This window comes from Sciurus carolinensis, chromosome 5, assembly GCF_902686445.1.
Source record: "Sciurus carolinensis chromosome 5, mSciCar1.2, whole genome shotgun sequence".
In the NCBI taxonomy this organism is placed as follows: Eukaryota; Metazoa; Chordata; class Mammalia; order Rodentia; family Sciuridae; genus Sciurus; species Sciurus carolinensis.
The window spans coordinates 2214324-2241143 of NC_062217.1; the positions used below are offsets into that span (position 1 = coordinate 2214324).

Here is a 26820-nt window from a genome sequence, read left to right on the forward strand (position 1 = left end):
CTTACAAAGAGAAACAAAAATTTATGTCTCTTTAGCAAATCAAGAACTGCCAGCCCCAGGCGGCCCCCCAGACAGCAGGGCCTGATGGAGGCAGCAGGCCCTGCATCCTCCCTGCAGACTCATCCAGTCCCATGCTCTACCTTCCCCTATACATCTCCAGACACTGTTACAGCCTGTGCCCACAGCATTTATGAACAAGTTCTACTTCCCTTCCCAAGGCGACTCTCCACCTAAGTTCCTTTCCCTGTGTCCTGAGCAGCCATGGAAAGCTCTAAAGGCATGCTTTCAGGAAGAGGAAAAGGCCACCTTCGGCTTCTTGGGTTAGAACCGTCTCTCCTTTGAACAGCTAAGTTCTTCCACACATATATTTCTTCTTCTCATGCTTCTGTGCATCTGTGCATAGCAGGTGAGAAAGCACTGTGTGAGGGAAATATGTTAAAGTACACACCTCTCCACACAAGCAGAGTTATCAATCTTAATATAACCCCAGGAAACAAGTTTTCTGAAAGCACTCATTGAGCATACTATCTGAAGGATCTGGGAAGGACAAATGCAAAATCAGGCTGCAAAAGCAATGGAGACAAGGTCAAATACCTCTCATCTGTTTTAACACTCTGTTAGCAGGAGCACAAGTATCTTTCCAGACAAATTCATACACTCTCACATTCCCAAATGCACTGAAATTTAAATAACAAAACCTCTCAAACTTACCAAACTTCGGTACTGGCCCTGGAACAATTTTGAAGTCCGACTGTGTGAAGACTGGGATCCCAGGGAGTCAAAAGACTTTATCCGATGCGAAGAGGGCCGAGCACATACAGAGTCGCTCCCTAGTCCAATGTCTGAAAAGGTCATGCACACAGGGAGAGAGCGCTGAGAATGCCTGACACCATGTTCCCTTGCCACATGCTGGCTCTAAAACTGGGCCAGCAGAGGGACACACCGAATACCACAATAAAGCAGGCCATTTATGCAGTAAACAAAGAGCAGATTCTTTGTCCCATAAATGACTCGCATTCATCCCCAATTACCTCTCCAGAAACCATCTGAAGATGACTCCTCATCAGTTCTTCTCTAGTATAACTTTTCAAAAGTTCGTGAAATGTTTTACAATACTTAAAATACTTTCCCTTCACCTGAAAAACAAGCTTCTCAAATTCAACTCCCTAGTTGAAAACAACCCAGTTCTCTCTCTCGAACACACACACCACATACACCACTTGTCCAAGATTATGTACCATACAGTGAACAACAAGAATTATTCTGCAACAAAAAGAACTCTTCTCGTTGTGACCAACAGAAAATCCTTGTGCATTTTCTGGCCAGAGACCCTTCTGATTATCATCTCCCCAAGAGCAAGCTGCACATACTCTACTCGCCTTGCCCGGCTGTTGAGGATCAGAGCCAGCAGGAATTAATGGGCTCCTCTCCACTCTGGATCGCCATCACAACGGGCCAACCAACAAGTCAATGTCAGTGGCCCAGTTTCTTAGAAGTGATTTGATTTGGAAAAAAGGAAAATGATGGTTTACTAGGAAAAACACTTTTCAAGATGCATATGCCTCACCCTGTCCTAAAGCCACCTGGGATCCTTCCACAAAGTACCCCTATACTGACGATCCCCCCGAGCCCATCTTTTCAGGCAAATCTGTTTGGATTGGCTTACATGTTGTCTTATAAAATTCTGAATTAGCTGTTGACTTCCAAAAGTCTGAAGACTATCACAGAAAAGCCCAGAGTTGTAGCTGCTCTTGGCACACTCAAGTTATAGCAACACAGGGTCCACCATCTTCTCATGGACAAGCTGGCTGAGGGCAGCCAGAACTGCAGAGGAACCAGGTCAGCCCTCCCACCGGATCCTACCTTTATGCTGCTGCTGGCTCCACAGCCAGAAGTGTGGGACACTGTACTGAAGTTCCCTCTCAAAGGTGCCCTACACTTGTAGGGCCAGGTGTGATCTCCATGGAGTACTTTCTACTTGAGAAGACAAAGGCCTAAACACCCCCACCCCCACCCCCGCGCAAGCACCAAGCACAAAACCAGTCACAGAGGACATTTCCCTAGATCCTGCCTGTGGGTCTGTCACCCTAACTACACAGTGCTAACCTGTCCTGGCCTTCAAGAGAATTCTCAGTGTGACCAAGGCATCCTGACTCCTCTCATTGCCCATCACCAATTCTTCTGTTCAACTAAGAGGCAAAAATTCATCTAAATGCCTTGAGGACACATATGATTTTCATTAAGTGACAAAAACAGAAGGAAAATAATGGTAGAATTTTCCCAAAAATGTGGCAGCTGCAATCATCCTGCTGTTGAGGCAAGTGTTTAAAATTGAGAACTAAAAAGACATAGTCAATTCCCTCACACTGACATCAAAACAAAAACACAAGAGCAAGAAACCAACAAACAGAAAAGTTAAAGGTTCTTGTGGTCTGAGTAGTCACTAACATTGACTAAAAGCTAAAAAGCAGCAGGTTTATCTCCTAACGTCCAAATATGACTTTATAAGGAAAAGCACTACATATTTTACATCCAATGTAGATCCAATGACATCAATACACAGGAAATACTTTTGTAGGTGGTGGGGGTAAAAGAAACAGTGGCAAGTGTCCCAGCTTTTTTACATCTCCATTGTTTTTCTGAAGATCTCGATGCCTCAGACCTGGGCCACTGACGAGCAGACAACCCAGCATGGACTGCAGCTCCCCAGCACCTCTCCACACTCTGCCTGCTGACCTCCATATTACTGAGCAGCACCTCCAACTCAAAACGCGGATGGAACACCAGCGGCAACATGGTCAGTGGGTTCCAACTGATGATTACCTGTAGACTTCATTTAGCAGCCCCTATCCCTGTCTGCCACAGAGACCTACAATGATCATAAGATCAACATTCACAACTCTGAGGCAAATAAGCACAGCTGCGTGTCCCTTAGCGATGGGGCTACACTGTCAAGAGTGCACTGTCAGGAGGGAGATCCTGTCACTATGTAAACAGTATGCCGGCATGGACCGAGGGAGTACAGTCTCCTGCACCCTTAGACCACACGGTACACACTGTTGCACATCACCAACCAAACAATCTCACGTGACTAGGGACTGTGTTTGAGCCGCTGGTAAATGGACACCTGGGTGGGTATAGCAACCTGCCACACTTTCCAAGATCTCAGGCAGGGTCTCTTGTATTAAATTCTGGTGTGAGCTACATCTCAATCAACTTCGTGTAACTAATTTTCTTCCTTATTGTTTGTTCACATTAAAGCTACAATTCTGACCACAAAGGGACAGAGGATTGCTTCACTGTCTATTAAATCAACCAATAAAAAGGGCCAAATACTCATTTGCAATATGTTATTCAATGATGAGACAATCTTAATGATTCCTGTTCCTAGACTGTTTTCCTAGACGTTTCCATCTGAATATCCCTAAGAGATACTCGACTTTCAATCTCAGAGGCAAAACCCTGAAGATGCAGCCACATTCCAATGAAGGCAACCTGCTCTGGGGGCAGTGCTCTGTGCCAGTCCAGCCTCACCTCTACTGCACACAGGAGCCTTGCTTTGACCCAGGCTCAGACAGAGAATGGCTTCCAGACAGGACTCAGAGCAAACATGGGCTGGCAAGTGGCTCAGAGGCCAGTCCCTCAAAGGAGGAATCCTAGTATAGGAACTGAAGCCCAAGTGCTCAGAACAGCAGAATTATAGCAGCAAAAGGAACACACAGGCAAAGCAGTAGATGCTCATTTCTTAAATTGAATAATGCTCATTTTGCCTTACTAACAGAAAACCAAAGCCCTTCACCCTTTAGTATTCCCACCCCCCTCAAATTTAATAAAAAGGAGTCTTACCTGCTGTTACTTTATTTAGAGTCACTAAGGAACTGAGGACCTTGTTAAAATTCTGCCCCTGATACAAATCATTTGCATCAAATGTCTGAAAGGAAAAATTAAACAAGTAGAATTAGTACTGAGTCTTGTGTTGAGTGGAGGATCAACAAGTTCTCCCAGCAACATGAGAGCACGCGTGGGATTCTTGGCCTAAAATCTCAGGAGGAAGCACAACATTCAAGAGCAGGCCTCTGGGAAAGGACTAGAATTCCTACATGGGGTGCAGTCCAAACCCTTGGATGAGGACCAGCTGCCTGCCTAGCCACCAGCACCCAGCCATGCTCCCTCATCCACCCAGGGCAGGGGCCACCTGGCTGCTTGGTGCAGGTGCTTGGTGAAGGCTCATTGGTGGCTTGCAGCCCTCTCTCCCTGGAGTACACAGAGGCTGCTGGGTAAGGTATGCTCCAGATGTTCCTTCCCAGCACAGAAAAGATGGCAAGAGACAGCTGATTCCAAAACCAACAGGAGCAAAAGAAAAATGCAGATGTGAGCAAGCACAGAGAATATGACAGTATAAAGGAAAGAGAGCAGATCACACAGAAGGGACAAAGCAGAGACTCATCAGGCAGAGACCTGGCCAGGATCAGGACTGTCTGGCACCTCCTCAAATCCAGAGCTGTCTAGAGACCTGGGGCCCTGAGGGAAATGGTCACATCCCATGGACAGGCACTTCACACCACCCGCGTGGAGCTGCTAGAGAAAGTGCATGAGCTCACCTGCATGTAGACAGCTGGAGTCTGCAGTGTGTGTGTGTGGGGGGGGGGGGGGGGCAGTTGGAGACAGTAGGCAGCAGGCATGCACATGAGTGAGCAGCAAGCGCACAAATGCACCCATGCACCACTCACCCAGAGTTAGGAGACAGAAAGCATAGAGATGGCCTGGATATAGACAGCTGGGTATAGTCTGTGGGGTTTGTGAGTGTGAATAAGTGTGTGTTTATGTGTGCATGCACAGATGTATTAAAACACACAGCTCTTTCCAAATACTGACTAAGGACTACCTGTCATTTCAGATCATCAAACAACCTTATACAAAAACTATTTTATTAGTCAAGTGATCCACCACTCTGTCATAGAAAAATTATGGAAAAAAAGTCTTTCAGAGGTGCCAACAACGAAGGTATATTTACAAAACAAAATGAATGTCATATTAACATACTTTGAATGTTATGTTTAACATCTGACCCACTGACCAGAATGAACTGGTCCACCTGGCACCTCTGCCCTTCCCTGGGTTCAGCCCCTCCCTCTCAAGGACACTCAGAGACCTATCAGGAACTCCCTTCTCCTCCCCTACTTCCTGCCTCCCCACCCACCTCCTTCCTGGCTAAGTCTTACTCATCTTACTTCCTGAAGAAGCCCTGCCTGGACAGTCTTGATGAACCCCCAACAAGCTCCCCCAGAAATCTGTCATAGGAATAGTTTTGCGGTCAGAGTTCACCCTGGAGTGTAAAATCTATAGAAGCCACTGCACATCTCCTAACACCCAGTGAGATAGGTCCTCCAATCCATCCACCACCCACTGGGTGCTCAATGTCACTGTGAATGAAGTTCAAATCAAGAGATGCTAAGAAGTGCAATTCAATTCCAAATCTGATTGCTAACTGCTATCTTACACAAAAATCACCTCCAGCTAATGGTCTTCGGCCCACAATTTTTGAAATGAATAAAAAATAGTTATGAGCCATGTTTATTCAAACACAAACAAATAAAAGAAGACTGAGAAGATGGAAAAATACCGTGGGAGACAAGCCAAGTCACTAAAACAATCAGAAAGGGGCTGAAAGCACAGTACACTGAAGCTCAAGAGAAGAAAAATCAAATGGACCCACAAACCCTAACAAGCCAGCTGTAAACACAACTGGGTATCCCATCTCTGATATGGGTCTCATGAAGCCAGGGTCCTCCTGAGAACAGACCCTTCCGAGCCATCTTGAACACGGGAGTCAATCCATGTGCTGTGATCCCCATGATCAAGAAGCAGTCCAACACCAGGGAGAACTCCATCTAAGGCTGTTCAAGCGGCAAATATGGATTAAGGTGCACCTTTTTAAGTATTAACTTTAACAGGCCTCAGTTTCCTTTATATACAAAACAGTTCCCTTGCTGTAAAATGCTAAGCAGGTAAAGTGAATTCCTTCAGCTCCACAGTTTAATTCTCGAGCCTGGAAAATTTAAGCTGTGGTACTCTACCAGAAGAAACACATAGAAATGTCCACTAACCTTCATTATGGCAAGGCGGCAAGAAACAAACCCAGAACAACAGGATGTAGAAATGTGAAGTTTCCTGTTATTGCAGGACTATGCATCTTTCCCACTTGGACATCAGGAAGCACCTGACTGGCTGAAGCCACCAATGGGCTTTAAGTGTGACGTCAGCACTCCATAAACACTCTCCACATTCACAGGAAGCCAAGACAATGGGATGAGACAAGCACCACTGAGAGCACATCCTAAGCTGGTAAGCCACTAGGAAGACTACAGAACATTCCCTGAAAGAGGAATCTGCTCAACAAAAAGCAGAAACAGAAAAATCTAAAACCAGAGAAACACGCAGGAGGGGAACAAGAGCAAAGTCTCACTAGAACTTTTAGAGAAACACCTCTGCAGACAATAAATCATGTCTGCATGTTCATGAGGATGACCAATCACTATACACAGAACACAGTGAACTGTTCTGAGGCCATTCAGAGACTGAGACAAGATGAATAGATGTGCAGTCTTGACCCTACAGGCCTCCCTCCCACCCTAACTGCTGGGGGCTCTGAAAAGCAGCAGAGTCCACTCTTGAAAAAGCAAGGTACAAACATAGGAGGAAACAAGAGTACCATTCCACAGTCACTAGCCTTTTTTGGTGACATCTGGGGACGTGGACATACTACAAGCTGCACATGAGGATCTCCCAGGGGACTCCAGAAGAGCGAGATGTCTGAGTGACCTCCCAGAACAATGTGAGTAGAATCTGACGGGAGGGACCCAGAAATCAGAATGTTAACAATCTCTAAGTGACTCTGATACATGGCCAGGGGTGAGAAGCACCTCCCTGGTGAGACAAGAAATGTCATCAGGAGTCCTGCCAAGTGGCAGGCTCACAAAGCCTGGACATGCACACCACCTCCTCCCACCTCAGCACAGGGGCCACAGGGACATAGAAAAGTGAACTCCAAAGACCTAGTATCTGTTACAGTCTATCCACTTGGGGTACAATAAAAACTCACTCTTACTTTAGATTTGAGTGAACTAAATGTGCCATAAAATAATCCAATATTCCCAAAATAAAATTATCCTACCAATTTTCCACCAAAAAGTTCATAAGATTAAGTGTATTGTTTGTATTTTATTTTGAACATTTATTATCAGTAGAAACAGTATTGCACAATGAAATACAGCAAATACCAAACCACCCAGAAACCAGGGCATAAGAGAACTGAATACTCCAAGTAGAACACAAAAGCGCTTTCTGAAAGTTCCTGTCTTCTCTTGTCTGGAGGACAGGAGAGGACAAGTCACAAAGCAGCAGGCTGTGGGTGGAGGACAAGGTCCTGCGAGGAGCAATCTATGAGATGGAACCCCCTAGAGGGTCAGCTCTGCCAACTGCGTGTCCTGAGTCAACACAAGGCACTGACCCCTCCAGGCTCAGGCTTCTCACCTCACAACAGGAATAAGCGGCAAAGGAGAGGTACATGAGGGCCACCCCACCTGTGCAGGCCTCACACATGGGAAAAGGGGCAGCCCAAGCAGACTGACCTACCAATGACTAGGTTCTGCTATAATTACTTTTAAAAATATGAAAAAACTTGGGCGCAACTTGGAGGAAAAAGGTATAATACCCCTGGTCCAAGATGCCCAGCACAGAGTTCTGGAGACCACTGCAGCCCCATGGAGCTGGCCAGGGTCCTCTGTCAGCAGCACCAATGGAACTGACTAAGGAGCTTCTAGAAAAGTGATGCTGAGTTGCATGTGGCGACTGCAGGCATTGTACTCCAGGGTACAATGCTCGGGGCTGACAGCAAGAGCTCATGCCTTAATCTCCACTAATAACGTGACATCAGGGACTTGCTGATGACTGCAGAATTGTGCTTTCTCTTCTTAAAGAGATTTCATAGCCAAAGAAGCAATACTTGATTGCCTGACCATGATGCAGAAAGCTCACTGTAGGCTGCCTCCTGCGGAGCAAGATGTAGAAGTGGACCTGCACCTCCAGCTTCCCCTCTGTGGCTGAAGCACCCGTGCTGAAGTGCTCAGAGCCAGGGCTCACGGAAACTGCTCCTGCATCTCTGTGACAGACACACTTTCCTCTGCTTTCCCTTGATTCCACATACTTCTGCTCCAAGACCAGGCCCTCTTTCTTGGTTCTCCTTGACTTGGATTTCACCTAACGGGCTCATGTGAAGGCCCACATCACGGGTGATGCTGAATTCTCTAGGCGAGTCTCGGTGTCACCAGTGTCAGCAGAAGCTTTAAGACTATTCCTTTACATGATCTTGAGTGACTAACTGCAGATCCATACACTCTGATTTATAATTTGAATTTTCGTCAAGTTTTAAAATCCATTTTTGGGGTAGAATGGGAAGACTCATTTGATGGAAGACTTTGACAAGGCCTGAACTGACTTGGCAGCAAAACCTAACCTAAACTAACACAGCTTTGTCTAAGTATATTTAATATATTTTACTATAAAAATGAATTTGATTACAGGGTGCTATGCCAAATCTCACTGGAAGCATTTATATAATACACAGAAAATATTCTATATACATATTACTTTTTTATTTGTTCTTTTTAGTTATAGCTGGCAACAGGATTCATTCTGACAAAATTATAAAAGCAATGGAATATTATTTGTTCTAATTAGTCCCCAGTACTTCCTCTTCTCCACTCCTCCTCTCTCCCCACTTTCCCTTCCTTCTACTTGACTGATCTTTCCTATTTATTTATGGTTTTTTATAATCAGTATCTTGTGGATATACATGATAATGAGATTCACTGTGGCATATTTACATACGTACACAAGAAAGGTCAGATTCATTGTCCCCTTCATTCTCCTTTGTCTACTCCATCGTTCTTTCTTCTATTCTTTTTTCCTCTGCTCTCCTTATTTTGGATTAGATTCCACATGTTAGAGAAAATATTCTACCTTTGACTTTTGGGGACTGCCTTATTTCACTTAGTCTCCAGTTCCATCAATTAACTGGCAAATGCCACAAAGTCATTCTTCTTTATGGCTGACTAATACTCCTTTGTGTATATATATCACATTTTCTTTATCCATTCACCTGTTGAAGAGCACCTTGGTTGGCTCCATAGCTTGACTATTGTGAATTGTGCTGCTATAAACATTAATGTGGAGGCGTCATTGTAGTATGCAGATTTTAAATTTTTTGGATAAATACTGAGGAGTAGGGTAACTTGGTCATGGGGGGGTTCCATTTTTAGTTTTTTGAGGAATTTCCACACTGCTTTCCAGAGTGGCTGCACTAATTTACAGTCCCCACCAACAATGTATGAATGTACCTTTTTTCCCACATTCTCACCAACATTCATTTCTATTTGTATTCTTGATAAATGGAGTGAGATGGAATCTCAGTGTAGTTTTAATCTGCATTTAACTGCTATAAAAGTTAAGGATTTTTTAAATATATTTGTTGACCTTTGTATTTCTTTTGAGAAGTGTCTATTTAGTTCCTTTGCCCATTTATTGATTGGGTTATTTGGTGGTTGTTTTTGTTTTTTGTTTTGTTTTGGTGTTAAGTCTTTTGAGTTCTTTGTATATCCTGGATATTAATGCCCCATCTGAGAAGCAGGTGGCAAAAATGTTCTCCCATTTTGTTGTTTACTTATTTATTTATTTTTGTGAGATGCTGAGGACTGAATGCAGTGCCTCACACATGCTAGGCAAGCGCTCTACCACTGAGCTACACCCCCAGCCCCAGGAAGAAAGTTTTTAATTTGAGCCCATCCTATTTTTTTATTTACTTCTCACACTTTAGGAGTCTTGTTAAGGAAATCTGTTCCTGAGCCAACAGGCATGTTCAAGTGTTGGGCCTACATCTTCTTCTATGAGTTGCAGGGTTTCTAGTCAAATTTCTAGTCTTTGATGGACTCTTGAGTTTTGTGCAGGTTAGGGGGTGGGGTTGATTTTCATTCTACGGCATACGGGTTTCCAGTTTTCCCAGCATGTCTCATTAACGTATGTTTTTGGCCCCTTTGTCTCCTATGAGATCATTGTGTTTATGTGACTTTGTCTCTGTGTCTCTATCCACTGGTCTTCATCCTTTTATGGTGCCAGTACATGCCCTTTTTGTTACTATAAGCTCTGTAGTGTAATTTGTGATCCTCTATTGTAATGCCTCCTGCTTTGCTTTTCTCACTAAGGATTGCTTCGGCTATTCTGGGTCTCTTATTTTTCTAAATGAATTTCACAACTGTTTTTTCTAGTTGTGTTAAGAACATCATTAGAATGTGATGGGAACTGCATTTAATCTGTATAGAGCTTTGGGTAGTAGGGCTATTTTGACAATATTAATTCTGCCTATCCAAGATCACGAGAGGTCTTTCCACCTTCAAAGGTTTTCTTCAATTTCTTTCTGTAGTGTTCTATACTTTTCATTGTAGAGATCTTTCACCTCTTTTGTTAGATTGAGTCCCAAGGTTTTGTTTTTGTTTTGTTTCTAGTCCATTTTAAATAGGATGGTTTTCCTAATTTCTTTTTCAGTAGATTCATCATTGGAAAATATAGGAATGTGATTGATTTATGACTGTTGATCTTGTATCCTGCTACTTTGCTGAATACATTTATGAGCTCTAGTAGTCTTCTGATGAAGTTTTTTGGGTCTTCTAAATATATGATCATATAGTCAGCAAACAGATAATTTGAACTCTTCCTATTCCTACTCCTTTAACTTTCTTCTCTTACCTAGTTGCTCTGGCAAGCATTTCAAGGACTACACTGAATAAGAGTGGTGAAAATGGGCATCCTTGCTCCAGTTTTTAGAGAAAATGCTTTTCATTTTTTCCCATTCAGAATAATGTTGGCCTTGGGTCTCTCATATAGAGCATTTACAGCGTTGAGGAGAAACATGTCCCTTACTTAAAGAAGGGTGACAAGGAATGAGAATGGGCAACCGAGGGATCTAAGAGAACTTCATTTCCCGGAGAAGCATGGATTAGGCATCAAGTTGATTCACGACAGATGCAAATGGATGATAAGAGGCTGCTGGATCCAGGGTTGAAAGTTCATAAAGACCACTGGGATTATACACTAAAGAACCAGCATGACTGAAGAAAATGGGTGCTAATGCATCTAACTGTGCTCATTCATGTTCCCTGAGGGTAGTGTGAAACTCACAGGACCAGCAGACTTCCAAAGGAACATCATCCTATTCTCAACAAGGCTATGGTTGTGAATCAAAATTGTACAGCCTTGGCACACCATGAGAAACCATGAGACAAAAAAAAAAAAAAAAAAAAGACAGAGAAGTCACCCTCAAAAAGAAGTTTATGAAGCATTGAAAAAATCTAATAGGTCTGCCGATCACACCAAGCGGATATGAGAACTCCTCTCTACATGGAATATTAGAAATGTCAATTCATTAATGGAGTAATATGAGGGAACTTCAGTCTTAAAGGAGCTTTCTCGGGGCCTGGGAGATAGCTCAGTTGGTAGTGTGCTTGCCTTGTAAGCACAAGGCCCTGGGTTCAATCCCCAGCACCCAAAAAAAAAAAAAAAAAAGGAGCCTTCTCAATAAGCCAATTTGGCTAGACCAGAAGCCCAGACACTGCAGAAAGATATAGCTGATCATTATAAACACAGTTACTGTACTGATGTAGACTTAATATTTCAAGAAACTTGTTTTAAAAAAAATGGAAAAAAATCACCAATGAAAAAAATCGGTTCCAATGAAGAGACATAAATAAAACCCAACTGTTACACATAGATCCAACCCTTTTGTTAAAAAAGGAAATGAAGGCTAAGCATAAAATGGCTCTTTGAACTACTCAGTCACTGAGATCTATGTCTTCTTTGTTAACCCTTTAGTCAAAAAGCAGAGCACACCCAACTCCATGTCTTCTGGTTGTTCTGAAGAACCTGCTTCTTGGAAACGCAAATGTACCTGGCATCATTTAGGAAAACCATCTCATCTTCTATGAAATACACAGGCCATATGTGAAGCGATTTCGGCATAAAGAGGAAGACTCCACAGGCTATAAAAGAAAGAACTGAGAGAGAAGTTACTAGGGACAGTGAGGACAGATTTCTGCAACAGTCAGGGTCACAAGAATGACAATCTAGCCCTCAGGTCAAGTGCAGAAAGACAGGGCTACAAGCCTGGGCAGGAACATCAGCTGGCACTGGCTGCCAGGGAGGTCGAGTTCTGGATCCCAAAGAGTGTGGCATCAGTGGGGACCAGTAGTAGCACTTTCTGATCCATCTCTAAGCATCACTAATTTTAAAAACAATGGAAATCCCTTCCCTGACCCAAAGCAAAAGAACACAGCTCCAGTAGCTTATCCACATCCTCCTTCTCATACATTCTAAACAAGTAACTATTCTGCACTGATGAGAGCCAGGCACAAAGTCTTGGTCACATAAGCCACAGATGAGACTGCTACAGATGGAGAGAGGCCTAAGGAACACAACACCACATGCCACAAGCAGTCCTGGGCTGGACTCTCTTTGGATAAACCATCTACAAAGGACATTTGGGGACAACAAGCTATAGATGTCATAGTAGGCACCGGGTATTTATTTTAATGCTGTAAAATGTTCACTGCTGCCGTTGGTTTCCACATTTTCTGAGAGGTAGTGGGGATACACTGGAACACTTCCAGTTCAGAGAGACTCTGCTGCCGAACTACACCCACATCCCAACCCAGAGACAACACACGTAACTCCACAAACTAACCCGGCTCAATTTCAACATCTATTAACACACAGATCAGGGAAGGGAAAAAACTGATGAACAGGCCCCGTAGGAGGAGCTGGAGGTGGGGGGCACTCAAGTACCACTCATGGACCCCGCTTCTATAGGTAACACAAGAAAGAGGCTCTCACACGGAGGCTCAGGACGTCACAGCACTGTGGCAGCTCTCTGAAAATGCATGAGATCAGCAGTTCTGCAGCAGCAAGCTGAGAGGCTCCAAGGCTGAAACAACAATGGATCACTCTTGATGATACTGAGCTACATAGACAGAACAGGACTTACCACAAAACAGACAACTATTCACCAAAGAACCCCCCCCCATAAGAGGAGAAGGAATCCACCTCAATAGATGTCTGAGACCTTCCGAAAACATGAGAAAACAGACAAACAAGTCTCCTATTCCCCAATTTTATAATCCCACAACAAAGAACCCAGTTATTAAAGGGGAAAAAATTCCAAAGAAAAACTACAAAATGTTGACTTTTCAAATGATTAGTGAGCTAAAAGATCTGAGGAATAAATTAAGAGCGGAAATACAGGCGATAACAGACACTGCCAATAGAGATTGATTCTGAATAGAAATTAATAAGAACTCCTGGAAAGGAAAGTCATAATAAATCAAATCAAAAATTCACTTGAAAGTATCACAGATTAGATTATATAGAAAACAGAACTCCAGGTCTCTAAGACAGGGCATATGAACTTGAACAGTCAGGAAGAAGAAAACAACCAACCAAGAACAGAAAGTATAAGAGCTCAGGGACAACAATGAGACCAAGCTTAAGAAACACTGGCACTGAAGATAACATGGAAATACAGGCTATTGTTCTTAATGGTATTAATTCTTAATGGCATTAGAATCTTTTCAGTGAAATAATAGCAGAAAATTTTCTAAACCTTAGGAATGAGATGGACATCCACATAAAGGATGCATGTAGAACCTCGAATAGACAATATCGAAAAAGAATCTATCACATATCTTAATCAAAATGCCTAACCTGAGAATAAGGATAAAATATTAAAAGGCCCAACAAAAAACTGGCAGGTCACACTTAGAGGTAAACCAATAAGGCAAAAGCCTCCGACTTCTCAGCTAAAACTAAAATCCAGAAGCGGGTGAAATGAGACAATTCAAGCTCCGAAAGAAAACAACTGCCAACTAAGACTGCTTTATCCAGTTCAGAATCAAAGGAAAAAATACAAACTTTTCAAGATAAAGATAAACTAAAAGAATCCATGATCACTAAGCCAGTAATACAGAAAATACTTAAAATATTACACATAGAAGACTTCAAAAACAAACCCCAGAACTTCTGAATGACTAAAGTTCACTAGACAAGCAGTTAAGCAAATGAAAAGTGAGATTATTATATACGTGACATAAGTCAAAACGGCAGGGAAAAACACCTCTCCATAATAACATAAGCTACTGACAATGGAGTAAAAAACAAGACTCAGCTACATGCTGTTTGCAAGACACTCATTTCATAGGCAAAGACAGTCACAGACTGAAAGTAAAAGGATGGGAAAAAAAGTCCATGCAAATAGAGTCCAACATGAAGCAGGAGTAGCTATTCTCATACCTGACAGAGCAGATTTCAAGCAGAAATTAATCATAAGAGACAAGGAAGGTTACTATATACTCGTAAAGGGAATAATCCAACAAGAAGACATAGCAATAGTAAATATTTTTCACTAGATGCCAGGGGAGCTAATTACATAAACACACACACACACACACACACACACACACACACACCTTGACATTAGATCTTATACAGACCTTCATATGGTAATATTGAGTGATTTCAATATACAGGTCATCCACACATGAAATCAATAAATACACTCTTACTGTAAATCAAATGATCTAAGAGACATCTATAGAATATTTCATCCTACAACAGACAGTTGAATTCGCTTTCTTCTCAGCAGCTCATGGAACCTTCCCCTAAACAGAAACTATATTAGTCATTTAGTGATCTTTAGCAAATATGAAAACATATATATATATATTATATATATACATATATATTATATATAATCCCACATAATCCCTTGCATCTTATCAGCTCACAAAAATTAAAAATCAAAGACAAGAAGTATTATGGCAACTACATAAACACATGTATATAAAACAATATCTTTTGAAGGCGGAATGGATCACAAGAGAAATAGATTCCTAGAATCAAAACAGGAATAGCCATATGATGTACCAAAATCTCTGGGACGCCATGAAGGTGGCTGTAAGAGGAAAGTTTGTAACATTAAGTGCCTACATTACAAAAGCAGAAAGATCCCAAATAAATAATCTAATGCTGTATCTCAAGGTCCTAGGAAAGCAGAACTAATTCCAAAGGAATTAATTACGATCAGAGCCAGAATGAATGAAAGAGTTTTAAAAACAATAAAGGATCAATGTAACAAAGAGCTGGTTCTTTGAAAAGATAAACAAGATTCATGAATCCTTAGCCAACATAGAGAACAAATCCAAATCATCAAAATTAGAAATGAAAAAGGAGATACCACCGAGACATTTCTGAAATCCAGAGACTCATTAGGACTATTTTGAATGCTTTTATTCCAATAAATTGGAAAATGTAAGAAATACTGAATAATTTCTAGATACACATGCCCTACCTGAATTAAGCCGAGAGGATATGAAAAAAACTAAACAGACCAATACCAAGTAACAAGATTTAAGCAGTAATAAAAAGCCTTCCAACAAAGAAACGTTCTGGACCAGATATATTCTCAGTCGAGTTCTATAAGACCTTTAAAGAACAAATGCCAATCTCTTTCATATTATTCCATGAAATATAAAGGGAGGGCAACACTCCAAATTTCATTCTACAAAGCCAGTATCACCCTGATATCAAAACCAGACAAAAACACATCAAGGAAAGAAAACTACAGGTCAATATCCTTGACAAACATAGACACAAAAATCCTTAACAAAATATTAACAACCCACATTCAAATATGCATTAAAAATACAGTACACCATGACCAAGGGGTTTCATCCTGGATGGAAGGCTGGTTTAACATACTCAAATCGATAAATATAATTCACCATACAAATAGAGTAAAGAGCAAAAAATTACATAATCATTTCAATGGATGCAGAAAAAGTTTGGCAAAATCCAGCACTCCTTTCATGTTAAAAAACACTGAAGAAATTGGGGATAAAAGAAACACCTCAAAATCATAATGGCTATATACAACACATCCAAAGTCAATAACATATGGTCAAAGAAAAACTGAAAACATTTTCCTCTAACATTAGGAACACATCCACTCTCACCACTCCTTTTCAGTATAGTTCTTGAAATTCTGGTCAGAGCAATCAGGCAAGAGAAGAAAATTAAAGAGACAGAAAAAGGAAAGTAGTTAAATTACCTGTTTGCTGATGACATGAAGCTATATCTAGAAGACCCAGAAACTCCACCAGAAAACTTCCAGAAGTGATAAATTCAGCAAAGTAGTAGGATACAATATCAACAAACAAAAATCAACAGCTTTCCTATACTTCAGTAATAAATGTGCTGCAAAAGAAATCAGATAACAATTCCCAATAGCCCCCAAAACAAAATTACAACACTTGGGACTAAACCTAACTATAGAGGAGAAAGACCTCTACAACGAAAATTATAGAACGCTGAAGAAAAAAACTAAAGATCTTAGAAGATGGAAAGACCTCCCCTGTTCTTAGATAGGCAGAATTAATATGGTCAAAATGGCCATTTTACCAAAAGTAATCTGATTCAATATAATTCCCATCAAAATATCACTGATATTCTTCACAAAACTAGAAAAACTACAAAGTCCTAAAATTCATATAGAAGAATAAAAGACCCAAAATAACCAAAGTAATACTGAGCAAGAAAAGTCATGCTGGAGGCATTTCAATACCCAATCTTAAATTACACTACAGAGCTATATTAAATAAAAACAGCATGTATTGGCATCAACCATGAAGACCAATGACATAGAAGACACAGCGACAAACCCATAGAGACACAGTCCTCTGATCCTTGACAAAGGACCAAAAACATAAGCTAGAGAAAAAATAGCCTTTTTAACAAACGGTGCTGTGAAAAATGAATATCCATGTGTAAATGAATGACACTAAGATCCTATCTCTCACCCTGCAGGAAAGTTAACTCTAAGTGTACCAAAAACCTAGCAATCAGACCAGAAACCATGCAACTGCTGGAAGAAAATACTCCATAATACCAGCACAGACACTAACTTTGTTTATGACACTCCTAAAGCTCAAGAAATAAAAAACAAGAATTAATAAGTGGGGTGGCCTCAAATTAAAAAGCTTCTGTACAACGAAGGAAACAAGAACATGAGGAGAAAGCCTGCAGAAGGGGAGAAAATCTTTGCCAGTTACTCTTTCAACAGAGGATTTATATCCAGAATAGATAAGAACTCAAATTACCACCAAAAACAAATAATCAATATATGGGTAAATGAAGTCAACAGATATTTCTCAAAAGAAGAAATACAAGTGGCCAACAAATACATTTAAAAAAAAAATGTGCAGCATCCTTAGTAATCAGAGAAACACAAATCCAAACTACACTAAGATTATTTCATCTCACTCCACTTAGAATGACAATCATCAGGAACATAAAAAACAAGCTGGGTGCAATGGTGCACACCTTTAATCCCAGCAGAGGTATAAGGATTGCAAGTTCAAAGCCAGTCTCAGTAACTCAGCGAGGCCCTGAGCAGCTGAGCAAGACCGTGTCTCAGAATTTAAAAAAAAAAAAAAAAAATTTTTAAAGGGGGACAGGGGATGTGGCTCAGTGGTTAAGTGTTCCCAAGTTCAATTCCCAGTACTTCCCCCAAAATGGAATGCAAATAACAATAAATGCTGGCAGGGATGTGGGGGAAAAGGTACCCTAACACATTGCTGGTGGGACTGCAAAGAGTATAACCACTTGGGAAAGCAGTGTGGAGAGTCCTCAAAAGACTAGGAACAGAATCAGCACACAATCCAGTTATCCAAAAGAACTAAATCAGCATACTACAGTGATACAGGAATAATAATGTTGACAGCAGCATAATTCATAGCAGGCAAGTTTCGCAAACAGCCTAGGTGCCCATCAAGAGATGAAAGAATAAAGCAAATGTGGTACATATACACAATGCAGTTTGTACTCAGAGAAAATAATGAAATTATGTCATTTGCTGGTAAATAGATGGAAATGGAGAACATCATGCTGAGTAAAAGAAGCCAGACTCAGAAAGTCAAGGACTGAATGTTTTATCATATGCAAAAGCTAGAGAGAAAGGGGAAAAAAGGGAATAAAATAAAAGGAGAATTAGCCAGGCAAGGTGGTGCATGCCTGTGATCCCAGTAGCTCAGGAGGCTGAGGCAGGAGGATTATGAATTCAAAGCCAGTCTCAGCAACAGTGAGGCACTAAGCAACTCTGTGAGACCCTGTCTCCAAATAAAATACAAAAGGTGGGGGGGCTGGGCATGTGGCTCAGTGGTTGAGTGCCCGAGTTCAATCCCCAGTTCATTCATACATACATACATAAAAGGAGACTCTCTTGAAAATAGAAGGGAGATCGAAAGAGTAGAAGATTGAGAGGTAGGGGCAATGGGAGGACATAGGAAAGTACTGGGGAGGTAAATCGACCAAATTATGCTATGTCTGTGTACAAATATACCACAATGAATTCTACTAATATATTAATGATACTGCACTAATTAAAATAACAACAACAACAGAAGGGAAATCAGCTGAGCAAGTGGATCTTGGGAGGGAGGTGGGAGGGAAAGGGAAAGTACTGGGGAAGGAGACTGATGGCATGATATTATCTGTGTACATGAATATGGCATAATAAAGGCTGCGCCCATCAACAACCCACTACAAAAAGCAAGCACAAGCAGCTTCCAGTGCGGAGGATGTCCAGGGGAAAGGAACAAGGCTAGCAACTGCCTGAGGTGCACTCTGACTTGGGAGCCTCTGGAAGGCAGCAGCCTCCAGGCCATCCATGAGCTCTCCACCAAGTCTTAGGCACTGACCTACCAGGCTTTCCCACCTCCCTCAGACTGAAACCTGAGGCACCCATGCCTGCCAGAGTGAACTCCAAAACAAGGCAATACATCGACCAACAAGTATCTGTGCCTGTCTCTACAACCCCTCACCCAAAACCAGGAAATGAAACTAACAGAAAGAAAAAGAGACTAATTTTAAAAAGTGTCCTCAGCAGGCACATTTACAGGTGAAGATGTGTTCATATACACAAAGCATTTTACTCGGCCAGAAAGAAGGGAAATATGGCATCTGCTGGTAAATGAATGGCACTAGAGACCAGCATGCTAGGTGAAAGGAAGATGCAGCAACACCCAAAGCTCATCAGGAGAAACTTCCAAACAGATTCGAGTCACGAGCACATCATCTCCAGAATCGATCAGAGCAGCAACTGCTACACTTCTCCTAAGGTACCAGCAGGAACATAAAACTGAAGGAAGCACTGGCCAGGGACTCTCAAACTAGGCATGGGCGCCACTTCCTCCAGGTCTCTCACAATCATAAAATGTTATTCCTCTGGAATTATCTAATCCAGGCAAAGAGCAAAGATTGTCTTCATAAACAAAAGAGCACCCACGACTCTCACCAATGACAGAGGTAATGATGAGGACTCTAGGCCACCTGCCTCAGGCTGATGGCCATCTCAGTCAGTGCAGGGTATCATCTTATACAAGACAACCACTGGAGGACAAACTTAAAGAAAAATAAAGAATTCAAGAACAGCACCTAAGACCGCTCAGTAGAACCCACTAGACAGGGCAGTCACAGGGCATCCAAGGAAGAGTCTTCCTACTCCAGGTCACTGCTGAAGGGGAAAGGGGACTACCAAGTCAGTCAGGGACAGTCAAAAATAGAAGGAGGACCAGTAGAAAAGCAGGGCCATCCAAGACTTGATCACCCAAGTCTCTCTGCATCCACCACCACACTGAGAAGAGCACTTGGAGGGAGACACCCAAGTATGGAGCTGGTACTTGGGGACATGGTACATGCATCACACTCCTCTCGTGGAAAAGAAGAGCCAGGATTCCCTAATCATGTAACCTCCAAAACCACTTCGGCCCCAAACCCAAGGATTCCTCCTACACGATGCAATGCCTGAAAAACCACAACCCACGGCAAGCAAGAGAGGGCCAGGAAGAAGAGAGCTGGCAGAAGAGAAAACCAGGGTGGACAAACTGGGGCAGGGGATGGGGTCAAAGTTGTCTACAGAGCAGAAAAGAAAAAACACTTTTAAAAACTAAACAAGAAAGGATGTGAGGGCACTGCTCTGCATGGTGATTCCATCCCCAGCACTCGGATCCAGAGAAGGGTGTGTCCCATCACAAGGCTGATGACAAATACTGCTGCTGGCCCTGCTATGGCCAGAACACCAGAGTTCCTGCAGGGTCAGGCATTCAGGAACCCCTCCCCAGAGACAGAGACCACAAGACCCTAGGAAGAAACCAGGGTGCCAAGATCAAGCGCACTCAGCACCCTGACAGACTGCACTCACTGGCAATGAGGTTCAGCCACTGGCCCCAAGAAGCTCATGAGCTGGCAGAAGAAAGAAAGGCTTTATAGAGAAGGTGACACCTGCGTGCTCACAGAAAATTCTGCCAGCAACAGATCCCCAGACATACTAACACCAGTCTTCAAAGACCACAATCTGGCCCAGAGCCAAACCCCAGCCTTAACTTCCTGAAGCTGTTCCTCTAAAACTTCCCTATTTTTGCCATGTGTGGTGGCACACACTATAATTATAGAAACTCAGGAGGCTGAACAGGAGGATCACAAGTTTGAGGTCAGCCTGGGCAACTAAGCAAGACCCTGTCTCAAAAAATAAAAGGCCTGGGACCTATAACAACTCACTGGTAGAGTCCCTGAGTTCAATCCCCAATACTGTCCATAGAAAAGTAAAAAATGAAATAAAAGCACTCTATTCTGGCATGTCCTTATTTAATGATTACCTGTAACACCCAAATCGAATACCAAGTCCAGTTCCTAAACGAACTCCCGACCCAGCAGTATAACGCCATCAGGATGGGGCTTAGAGTCACCTGTGCTTCCAGATGCAAAAGTCTCCCGCCAGACAGAAGATGACTTTGCCTTACCAAAAATGCCTCAAAAAAGGATACTGTTGTAAATAAAGAGGCCTCAGCAGCACAAGTCCTAGGTGTTGTGCTCATCCAACCTACAATCTCACTCAGGACACCATTTTCCAATCCCCTTCGTTCCTCCCATGCTGGCTCACTACAACACACTGAATGACTGCTCTTCACCAGTTGCATGCCCTGGGGAAGTCTCTGTGCCATAGGTACACAGGCCTAGCCACCGAAAGGCACAGGCAAAAGGACAGACACCTGCCTGGGCAGAAATGACACCCATCACACACACCGGTTCTAAGCAGAAGTGTGACGAGCTTGGGAGTAAGAGACAGCCTCCCTGACCTTTTCTTTAAAATGAGAATGATGGGGGCTGGGGATATAGCTCAGTTGGTAGACAGTAGGCCTCGCAAGCACAAGGCCCTGGGTTCAATCCCCAGCACTGCGGGAAAAAATAAAAAAAAGAATTAAAATGAGAATGATGAAGCCCAGTGGAGCTGCTGGGCCTGGATCCCAGAACACAGAAGACACTTGGAGAAAAGTGGCACCATCCACAGCCTCACACCGGTGTAGTAAGCCTCGTGTCAGAAACAGGGATGTGGAACTGTCGGTTAACACACTGTTACCTAGCCAGGAAATCTACATCAACTGCACCACTCTTGAAGGAGAGCACATCTCCAAAAACCTGAAAACATAAGACATTAAGTGAAGCATTAGGTCATTCAGAACACCACCCTTTAACAGAAGATGGTGGAAGTTAATGCCTCTTAGCGGAGGCAGCTACAGAATGGCCTGCTATTCAAAATCAGACTGCTCTCAACAGGCGCTTACCACTCCCTAGTGCAATGGGTTTTTCCTTCCTGTCCAAATACTAAACACAGTAATTACTTGACTGTTAATGACTGCTGTCTCACAGAAATTCCAAGGAGAGACACGAACGTCTGAGCTGGCCCTGAAGGAGCACTCTCCTTCACAGGAGACTCCACTGTCTTCTCAGTCAATAAACAACCTGTGTGGCAGCAGAAGAGGCATCAGGCAGGCAGAGGAGGGACAGAGGGCAGCCAGAGGGCTCGCCCACTCCCACATGCTACAGATGATCCTGTTTAACCTCTGGGCACCTGCACTGTGGTGCATTTCTACAAACAAGTGACTCTAAACAACAAACACCTATCACCGCAGTTTCTGTGTCAGTGTTCTGAACAGTTCAGCTGTGTACATGTGGCTCAGAGTCCCTTGAGGGGAAGACACCAAGGTGTAATGGGAACTGAAGTCATCTGGTTGCCTGAAAGTCTCCCTGGGCTGGGGATCTGCTAACAAGGCAGAGGTCCAAGGCAAGGCTGCTGGCAGGAAGTCTCAGTTCCTTGTGTCCTCCATGCATGGATGGCACCTCCAGCACACACAGTGAATGACGCAAGTGCAGGCAGGAAGGAAGCAAGTGCCTGAGCTCGGGGAGGCACCAACAGCTCAGCTCAGACCTGCTGCTCACCACCATTTATTCTATTCACTAGGAGTCGCCACTAAGGCCCACACTCCCTTGAGAGGAGGGCAAAGCTCCACCTGCACGAGGAGGAGCATCAGAAAACCTGAGGACTACCACTGCAGCGCTGCCTCCCAGCCCTACACTTCCCTCTTCAAATTGAGCTGTCATAGCTTCTCAATGGACATGGCAGGTATCACTGCAGGAGCCACCCTGCAGTGCAGACAACTTGACAAATGGATGAGGTTCCCCAAGGCAAGAGGACGATAAAGTCCTAATGGGATGTGAAAGGCTCCCCCACCTACACCCCAGTCTTAGTGAGTTTGCCTCACCTTGGCTTCCAAACTCATGAGCAGTACCAAAAATCAGGAATACCTTCCATGAGATAAAAACATGAAAGCAAACTTTCTATCCATAAAATAGACTGTGTTAAATAACAAATATCATACAATGAAAATCCTGCAAACAAGGAAATTCCAACTTGAACTGGTCTAAACTACAAATAAAAGGACTCCGGCTCTCATAATGAACAAGCCTCCCCAGATGTGGATGTCTCACTTCTCTCTCCTCTGTCCCACAGTGTGGGCTTCAGCTTCTGGCATGGTCTCCCTCTGAAGACAACAAGATTCCCAACAGTCCCAGGTCTACTGAAGCCAACTCAAGAGTCTCTGCCTCATCTCTTTGCTCCCTCCACCAGGTAGCTAGAAGATCCCATGGCCAGTGAGACAGAGTCAAGAGAGCAAAGTGCCAACTATTACATACACAGTGTGTGGGAAGTCTAGACCCAACATGCAGTGCAGAGTGCAAAGATTCAGGAGGCCCTGGGGCTGAAGACTGCAGCACCAGCACCAGCAGAATGGTTCCCACCTAAATAGCGCCCTGGTTGAGTGCACCCCCCAGGCATAGCCAAAAAAAGCACCAGCAAAGGTGCCCAAGAAAAGTCTCTCTCCCTCCCCCACATTCTACCATCTCAACACAAATGGAGACCCACACAAGGGGAGACTGGCCCAAGACTTCCCCAGTTCACCAAAGCTTTAACATTTTTAAAATCCACATCAGCTCACCTCCCCCAGTGAGATTATGGGGAAACTATTTTTGACACAAGAAATCACTACTTTTGGCAGAGTTCTGGAGTATGGCTTGCGACGTTTAAAAATGTAATTTTGTCCTATCACATTGTTAAATGGAATTTGTGATTTTGGAACAAGAATGAGTAAAAGTGAATCTTAAGTGCTGCTATTTAAGGTTGATGCAAATGGTCCATATTGCTAGGAATATATGTGAAAAGCAGAAATTCAGCACTGAACTTCTGAAATCTTAGTTTATGTAAATTTTAGACTTAATTCCACCTACTCCCAATCCCCAGGGATAAAATTATAGTTGATGAAGGATTATATCCATTTTAGCACTTTCACCCAACATGCCCCCTGTTTATTTCAGCTTAAAATAAGAATCAAATCTTCAATTTTGTGGATTTCACTGTTATCAACACCCAAACATTAGGACAGCAAACACATACTTAAAAAAGAAACACCAAATATGTTTTGTGGTTTCCAGAAAGGGGTGACAGAGCAGAGGGGGAAGTCAGGAGAACGAAAGAGAAGCAAGACCGCCCACCCTTCATCAGCAAGGGAGCAACCTTCACAAAGGAGCAGTTAGGTAAGTAGCAGTATCCCCAGGAAAGAGGGGAGGAGGAAAGGACCACCATGTGCCAGGCTGCATCTGCACAGCCTGGATCTCACAGAATGCATGACAATTTCCTCTTACAGACAGGGAAAGGAAGCCTCCAAAAGACAAACTGACAAAGGTGACAAAAGCAGAACCAAGTCACAAGCACCAGGGAATGGCAGAGTCCTGTTGGGTGGTACAGGCATCCCACTCAGCCCTGCACGGAGTCCCTTGACTCCACGCCCCTTCAAGTGCTAGGAATGCATCCCTACATGTCTGTCACCTGAACACAGATGACAACAGAACCCGGGTCAAGGCACCACACCTGCTTGAACTAACAATAAGGAAAGTGACTGCAGTTAAGAGCTACAAAGGCAGTAAGAACACTGCATTAACTTTAAAACTCAGAATAAACATTGCAAACTCCAGGCTTGGTCTAACAGTTCAAGACAGTAGACGGCAAACACATTACCTACCATTCCTAGCTCTGAGTTACGCATCACACCCAAATGACAGGGTATGTTGAAAACTAATGCTTTGGCAGTTACACATCCTAAATCTTAAGTAAATTTCCTTCCAGTTTCGTAGTGGCTGGTTCTGTCATCTATATAGACTTATTAAAAATTCAAAATGTATAACTTCATCACATGGTTGATCCCTGAGAAGATCAATACCCAAGGATCTATGACCTTCCTGATCTTCCTGTATGGCCATGTCTCTCTGTGAGAGCCATCTGTAAAACAAACTTAGAAGCTTTCAATTCCCCACAAACCCAGGCTCCGAGACCAGCTCACATACATGTAAGTCCCAGGACTCGGCACTCAAGCTCTCTATGCCTCCGTTTCCTCTCAGGGTCTGTGGCAGATCTGGTCCTGAGGAGCAACTCAGGAGGCAGCAACATTAGTACACTGCTGGCATACAATTAATAAAATTATTACTTTCCTGCTTCTTCTGAATTCCAACACTTCTTCTCATGCGTAAAATGGTTGCCCTATCTGTATTTGTTCCATCCTCATCAGTTAACTTTTTCTAATCACACCTAAAGTCCACATGGATCAAATTCAGTGGATGGTTTCAATTTGAGTCAGAGACTGACTTCTGCTTGAGAATGAAAAGCATGCAAAAGTCAGAGAGAGCTCAGAAGTAGACTGCCATCTTCACAAATGATCACATTATGTTTAGTTTCTGGAAGCAGAGGAATGTTTCCTCCTCTCCCACATCCCACAGTGCACACAACCTTCTAGCTCAGATGCCTAGTTCCACCCTCCAATGTCCCTTACTGACCAACACTTGAAGTCTGAATCCCAAGGGCAGAATCACATTGAAAGGCTTAAGTACAACTGACAACCTTCAAAGTAGCATGTAACTCAGGCAAGAGTCCTCAGTGAAGCTAGAAGCAGCAGCTGATGGTTGTGGGGCAAGACAGGTACAGAATATTCACTCAGTACAAAGAGAACAGGCACCCATACAACAGAAACACTAGTGACCCACCTGGGTACCACCAGTGTGGTGACATTAAGTGCCTTCTGCCATGACAGAATAGGAAGCACAGATCATCATCTATGTGAATTCTTGCGGAAAACACTCAACCTGAATCAAATCATGGCTCTGACTGCAGGGCACTCCACAAGATACAAGCCTGGTGTGTTACATGGCTTTTCATCACTATAATCAAAAACCCAACAACAGCTTAGAGAAGGAAATGTTTATTTTGGCTCATGGTTTCAGAGGTTTAGAACATGGTGGGCCCAACCTGAGGCAGCACATCATGGCAGAAGAACACGGTGAAGAAAAGCTGCTCAGTTCATGGCAGTGAGGGAGCAGAGACAGAGAGAAAGGGGTCATGGGGAGATGCACCCTTCCAGAGCATGCTCTCAGGAGTCTACCTCCTCCACCCACACCCTACAGTTACTACCCAGTCAGTTCATCCAAAATAGGATGAACAGATGTTACAACTCTCACAATTCAATCATTTCACCTCTGAATATTCCTGAATTAACACAGGAGCTTTTATGGGGCACATCACATCCAAACCATAACACCTGTTCTTCAAAAATTCAAAAACAAAAATGATGAATGTGGAAGAAATGTTCTATAATAAAAGAAACTAGAGAGACATGTTAAGCCAAATGTAATGCACAATCCTTGCTCAGATCCTACATTTTTAAAAAAGGAAAAAATGTTATGCAGGTCATTTTGAGACTATTGTGGAAACTGGAACATGGATTACATATAAAAATATTATTAAAACAATGTGAAATGCCTTCGGGGTGGTAATCTCACCAAGGTCATGCAAGAGAATGTGTTTATTTTAAGATACACAAACTGAAGTATTCAGAGGTGAATATCACAAGGTCTGTAGTGTGGCTTAAATCATTAGCAAAATGAAGAATGTGAGTGAACTGAGAGAGAGAACACAAAGGGTGAAATGTCAGTACTGTCAAGTGAGGAGAGACACCAGGTATTTCCTAGGCTGATCTTCCAGTTCTTCTGCAAAAGGTTTCAATATAAATACATACGTATATGTGTGTGAGAGAAAGAAAAAGAGTGAGAAAGAATATAGAGCTCTATATATGGGAAGAAGAGACGATGATGCTCTCTAGGGTCTACTCACCATCTCCAGCCTCTCCTTGAAGTACCAAGTAAGAGCATCCACTAACCACCCACAGGTCTTTCAGAAGCAAGCACCCATGGAAAGTGCTTCGACTAGGCTGACTTCCCATCCCAGAG

At 42.9% G+C, this 26820-nt stretch overlaps 1 protein-coding gene across 5 annotated transcripts in view; it reads right to left on the minus strand.

Moving 5' to 3' along the window:
- The window catches only part of Arhgef7 (Rho guanine nucleotide exchange factor 7), a 132712-nt gene that overhangs the window by 57382 nt on the left and 48510 nt on the right, over positions 1-26820 (minus strand). For all 5 annotated transcript variants that reach the window (XM_047552850.1, XM_047552852.1, XM_047552855.1 and 2 more), the window contains exons 3-4: positions 3847-3931; positions 712-842 (exon numbers count right to left, since the gene is read on the minus strand). In XM_047552850.1, the coding sequence (XP_047408806.1) occupies positions 712-842; positions 3847-3931 (216 nt within the window). The remainder of the gene's footprint in view (positions 1-711; positions 843-3846; positions 3932-26820) is intronic.